The sequence below is a fragment of the Nuphar pumila genome, chromosome 12 (genome assembly GCF_984573655.1).
Source record: "Nuphar pumila chromosome 12, dmNupPumi1.hap1.1, whole genome shotgun sequence".
Lineage (NCBI taxonomy): Eukaryota > Viridiplantae > Streptophyta > Magnoliopsida > Nymphaeales > Nymphaeaceae > Nuphar > Nuphar pumila.
The window spans coordinates 609,612-615,349 of NC_143260.1; the positions used below are offsets into that span (position 1 = coordinate 609,612).

At 43.2% G+C, this 5,738-nt stretch overlaps 1 protein-coding gene across 2 annotated transcripts; it reads right to left on the reverse strand.

Annotated features, from left to right (window-relative positions):
• Positions 1 to 1,823: 1,823 nt before the first annotated feature.
• On the reverse strand, positions 1,824 to 5,478 carry LOC149819564 (cyclic dof factor 1-like). 2 transcript variants are annotated; one of them, XM_089982826.1, is made up of 3 exons: positions 4,879 to 5,016; positions 4,553 to 4,710; positions 1,824 to 3,837 (listed from the first exon to the last, which is right to left on the reverse strand). In XM_089982826.1, exon 3 carries the CDS (start codon positions 3,685 to 3,687, stop codon positions 2,419 to 2,421), a length of 1,269 nt encoding a protein of 422 aa, XP_089838952.1. In that variant the 5' UTR covers positions 3,688 to 3,837; positions 4,553 to 4,710; positions 4,879 to 5,016; the 3' UTR covers positions 1,824 to 2,418. The 2 variants fall into 2 exon arrangements, with proteins under 2 accessions (XP_089838952.1, XP_089838951.1); XM_089982825.1 differs by lacking the exon at positions 4,553 to 4,710 and having other exon boundaries at positions 4,879 to 5,478.
• Between the last annotated feature and the right edge of the window lie 260 nt (positions 5,479 to 5,738).

A 5,738-nucleotide genomic window follows, 5' to 3' on the forward strand; every position in this document is an offset into this window, starting at 1 on the left:
TAAAAATAAAACATGAGAAATGGTTCCCCTCCCTCAAGGAAAGGAAACTTTTGGGTGTCGATGGATATTCAAATAAAATACAATAGTGATGGGATGGTCGAAATGTTCAAAGTTAGGCTTGTTGTCAAGGGGTATACTTAGAAAGAAGGAATTAATTTTACCGAAACCTTTGCCCCAGTTGCTAAAATGAGTTCAATACGGATTCTTTTGTCTATGGCTGCTAATAAGAATTGGGAGACTCTTCAGCTGGATGTAAAAAATGTTTTTCTACATGGTGACCTAGAAGAAGAAGTGTATATGGATCCACCTCTAGGAAGAGAAAATTCGAAAGGTCTAGTTTGTAGACTAAGAAAATCCATTTATGGTCTTAAGCAATCCCCTCATTTATGGTTTTCAAAACTTAGTGATGCTCTTGTCGACATTGGCTTTCAAAGGAGCATAGGCGATTATACTATGTTTGTCTATCAAAAGTAGTCTAGCATTGTTATATTCTTGGTATATGTTGATGATATCATCATGACCGATGATGACCACAAGTTGATGGAAAAGATGAAAACGTTTTTGCATAAACGTTTTGAAATCAAATATTTGAGGAAACTCAGGTATTTTCTGGGAATAGAGGTGGCTCATTCAAACAAAGAGATTTTTCTTAGTCAAAGAAAATATACACTAAATTTAATAAAAGAAACAGGTACCCTAGGATCAAAGGCCATTGATACTCCTAAGTTGAAGAAAAATGAAGGAGAGATGGTGAGCAACATTGAAAGCTTTCAGAGATTGGTAGGAAAGTTAATTTATTTAATTATCACTCGGCTCGATATTTCTTATGCAGTCAGTGTGATTAGTCAATTCATGCACAAACCTAAATCTACTCATGTTGAAGCCGCTCACAGAATTCTTTGATATTTGAAAGGCAGTCCAAGTAAAGGTGTTTTAATGAAAGAAAATAATAGGCCAGATGTTACAAGATATGCAGATGCAGACTGGGCTGGGGATCTTAATGATAGAAGAACTACTACTGGTCTATGTACCTTTGTTGGAGGAAATTTGACAACATGAAAAAGTAAGAAACAGGATATGGTGGTTTGATCTAGTGCCGAGGCTCAATACCGGACAATGGCATTATGTACATGTAAATTAATCTAAGTCAAAGTTCTTCTGCAGGATATGGAAATATAAGTGGTTCTGCCTATGGATCTTAAATGTGACAATATAGACACTATCCATATTTGGGCCAACCCCGCACAAACCATATTGAAGTTGATTGTAACTTCATTCGTGAAAAAATACAAAACCAAACAATTCAAACTCCTCATGTTGAAAGCAATTATCAAATAGCATGTGTTTATAAAACCATAGTGCACCAACTTGAAGGCATGAATGAACAATAGACAATTGGGGGTGGTCTTCTCCGTGAATATAGGCACGTATATGCCGAACCACGTTACATGATCTTCTGTGTGATTTTATGCTTTTTTATAAAAAGAACTGGCATCCCAAACACCATGTTGAGCTCTATGATTTCAGTCATTCATTTTGCAAGCTCTGGATGCCGCTCATCCAGGGCATTAAAACGGCTGAAATAAAAAACGTGGGACCCATCTAAGAGATGCAGAGTCCACCCATGGTATTTTGGATGCCATCTTGGATGCCATCGATGAATGGCATCAGGGTGACCTGATATGCACTCGCCATGAAAGCACTGTTTCGGTGGGTCAAAAAAGTCACAACAGCTCCGAAGATGACCACCAGTCTTCTAATAGCCTGAGCAGATCAGTTAATGCCATCTGACAGACACACGCAGAGAAGAAGAAGAAGCAACTAACAGGAGAAGCACACTCACATTTCTTTCAGCAATTTAAGTCTAGACACAATTAGGAAGAAATATTCCTTTATCCAGACAACATACACAAACAGTCAAAACTCAGTCGAGACCCCTACCTTACTGATCTCAGACGGCGTAGCAGTTCACAAATTCAGACAATGTATATGCATAATATCTTTGGCAGAATCTAGACAACAACAGCAACATCTCTCTCTCTCTCTCTCTCTCTCTCTCTCTCTCTCTCTCTCTCTCTCTCTCTCTCTCTCTCTCTCTCTCTCTCTCTCTCTCTCTCTCTCCAATGCTTCTCTACTATGTACAACATACACCCTCCAATAGTTAAACGTGAATCTCGCCCTTTCAGGCTGTATGGCAGCTAGAATGCATTTGAATCCTCCCAGAACTGGACCTCCATCAAGTACCAAGTTCCATACCTCGAATGGGGATAAGAAACAACCACCCCAAGCTTTTCACAAGAGGAGAGAGCATCATAGTTGCATGCATCGATAAACCATCAAACAGAAGAAAGTCTTTCTTAAGAAATAGATCAATGGAAGAAATCTTTCTCAAGAATCAGATCTGCAGAGACTAACCACTTACGTGCTCTCCTGGAATGTCTGAGATCGAGATAATGCTGCAGGATTAGCACGTAAGACTGGTGAGCCATCTGGAGTACGGCCCTTGGTTTCCGTTATCGGTTGAAACGCTTTCAGAACTCCCCCTTTCGTGACGGCTTCCCCACACTCATTTTTTATACCTAGGGTAGCCCATATAGAGCTTTTAGCAGCTTCATCAGGATCATCAATTCTGAGTGTCTTCGGAACCCAGAGGCACCTTTCTGGCTTATCTGCATTCTGCATGTTTCCATCCCTAGAGTGCTTCCCTAAGGTTGGAGAATTATTTCCTGAACAGCTACTGTTATTGGTGGATGAAGAAGGTGACAAACCAACAGCAGAGCCGACCCATGGCATATTCCATGTTCCACCAGTCCAGCCAGGCATACATCCCCAATATGATGCTGGAACAAAGGGGAATGGAATCATCGGCGGCGCAGAGAAAGCAGGGGCAGCAACTATAGGAGGTGGGCGCCATTGAACTGGACTAGAACTGTTGTTTTCTGGTCCACAAACCAATTTGGAAGAGCAATGTCCATCTGCCACAGGAGCAACACCGTTCCAACCAGGGTTCCATGGATATGGCCATGGAGCTCCTGCATAACATTGAAGAAGCGGAGTAGGGACTTTACAGAAGCCCGGGTTCCCTCCTTGTTCCATGTTCACCATGTTTTCTTGTAATTTGTTTTCCTTGCAAGTTGGGGCTGTTGCCAAAGGCCCACATGATGGTTCCTCTCGGTTTTCAGTAAATGCTGCAGACCGCATGTCGACATTTCTTTTAGCCATAGCCTGCTCTCCCAAGTTCAGCACTGTGGTCATGGATTCACAGAGTGGGGTTTCAGATCCAAACTTGAGCACGGTGCCGTTGCTGTTCAGCCCCCTAGCAGTGGGTGAAGGACCACAAGGGATAGCTTGATGATGAGTGGCATCCGTTGTGTCAGCTCTGGCCGTGGCCATGCCCTCGGACAACATTATATGCCGGTAATGCGAAGCAGAATGCTTATTCTTACGCCTACCAGCACCAACCGGCACATTTCTCATTGTCCCACCTGCTGTCCAGTATCGCTGGCAATTCTTACAGAAGTGTCTTGGTTGGTTGACATTGTAATTGTTGTAGTAACAGAACTTGGTGTCTAGACTGTTGCAGCGAGGGCAGGGAAGCACCTTGTCTGGTTTCTTCAAGACTTTTTCGCTGCCAGCTTCGGTTTCATTGTGGTCTTCCTCAGCGGCAGTGGATGTCTTAGAATCCATAGATGCTTTGCTACCATCAGGATTGGCATCATCTTGTTCCCCCTCTTCTTCCTTGTGATCATTCGAACAAGAGGAAGAAGTATCAGGCTTCCAGGTCTCTTCCGGGCAAGACGCTGTTGGATCATCATACTTTGCTTCTACGCATGCATCCTGAAAATAGGAAACCATGTTTATCGTGTTCAGAGTGAAAAACTCATGTCAAGCATGCATACACCCATCAACAATTCAGCAAACAGCAACACCACCAATTTCTCCCCAAACAACTACCCGCCACATCCCCTCAACAAAAGATTTTCCTGCTACCATAACGAACTTTCCGAAGGAGCTCAATCATGATGGCATAAAAGATTTAGAACATAATTCGTGCAAGAAATGGCACTAGCGTGGAATCAATTATATGCAGAGATTAAAAAAACATAAAAGTACAAAGAATTACAAGATAAAAGACTGCCAGAGACCAGGTCCCAACCTAAAACAAGCAATATAAAAGATTCGATTGGCAATTATATCAGGATGAAAATCATCACACCTGCATCGACCAAGGATCTTTAAAAAAAAAATAAAACTTGTGCTGGGGGAAAAAGAGAGAAACCCACAAATAGGAGCAGCGGATAATTAAAGTAACAGCCAAAACATCGTTCAAATCCTAAAATTCCAAATGCTTATAACAAAAAGAAAAAAGAAAAAACAGATCACTGTGCATTTACGGAGAAACACAAGCTCCCAATATCAATCCATTAAAAAGAAGGATTAAGTTATAAAAGGGTTAAAATTCAAAAGAAAATCCTACAGATTAGCGATCTGAAACATTCAGAGCACAAAAGGGGGAAAAGACCGAAACGAAATTGGTTGGAAGAACGATAACCTCTTGTCAATTGACTCTTTAAGGCATTCCAGATGAGATAACCAATCATTTCCCTAGGGCCTTTCATTTGTCGTCATCGCACAGAAATCCCTCGGGCTTTCCAATTTCAAAGAAACCCTAAAGAGGTTTGGCAAGCCCTGAGAAAGACGAGAACAGCCCTAAAAGGAGCAGCGAACACAATGATTAGTTATACCCATCGGTTGCGAAACCACCAAAACGCCGTCCATCTCCATGAATTGAGGGACGAGATTCATCTCACGCTAGATGAGAAAAAAAGCAAAAAAAAAAAAAAAACAGGATAAGAAGGGGCGGGGAAAAAAAGTTACCTTGTGGTCTGCAGAGGGTGGTGAAGCAGGAGCGGTAGCAGTAGCAGTAGCAGCAACGTGGTCGCCGCTCGATGACTCGGAGGCCTTCGTGTCCTGAAGGGGGATGGTCCTCCCGAACAGCTTGATGGCCGGATCCCTGCTATCAGACATCACCCTTCACAGAATTCCCAGCCGTCGATCGAAACGAGGCAACGGTGAGGATTAGGTCCCAACGCGAAGAGGAGATGAGGAAGGAGGAGCACGCTTCGTCGCTGTTGTTGCCGCCGGTCCTCCTCACGGCGCATATCCGTCGACGTTGTTTGCCGTCGTCCCTTCTTTCTTTCCTTTTTCTTATTTTCTTTTCCTTTCTACTCTCGCACGGACGCAAAGCAGCCAAACTAAAAAAGGATCAAGAAAGGGCAACAGATGAATTGATGAAAACCAGAAGGAGCGTGAAAGAGAGGAGGAGTAAAAACGAGAAAGGAGGAAAAGAAGAAGACGAGAAAACAAAAAGGGAGGGGGGGGGGGAAGAGAGAAGAAAGCGGTTTGCAAAAAGGCTGAATGGGCAAAGAGATGGAAGGTGACGCCGTTAACCGCAGGGAGTACTTGGCACTTGGCAGTAGTAGTAGAGAGACGGACGGACGTCTCCTTTTGGTTTAATTAAAGCAAGGAGGGTGGGGGGGCCCACGATGGCAGCCCAGTCAGCACCCCCTCGGCCACCCACAGCCACGAATTCTAGTGGCTGAGGATGAAATTTCTGACTTCAGCACCACAGGCGGAAAGCCTATCCGCTTCCTCTCCAATTCCGGGGGCTGGAGGCGCACTTTTAGGGATTCATTCAGATTTTGTTGTGACCAAAAAAAAAAAAAAAAAATTTAAAA

Excerpts from the sequence above, each read along its gene's own strand:
- LOC149819564 (XM_089982825.1), bottom strand. The coding sequence starts at position 5,028 with ATGTCTGATAGCAGGGATCCGGCCATCAAGCTGTTCGGGAGGACCATC. Across the intron at positions 3,838-4,878 it reads CACCCTCTGCAGACCACAAG|GATGCATGCGTAGAAGCAAA; the intron begins GTAACTTTTTTT and ends TCCTATTTTCAG.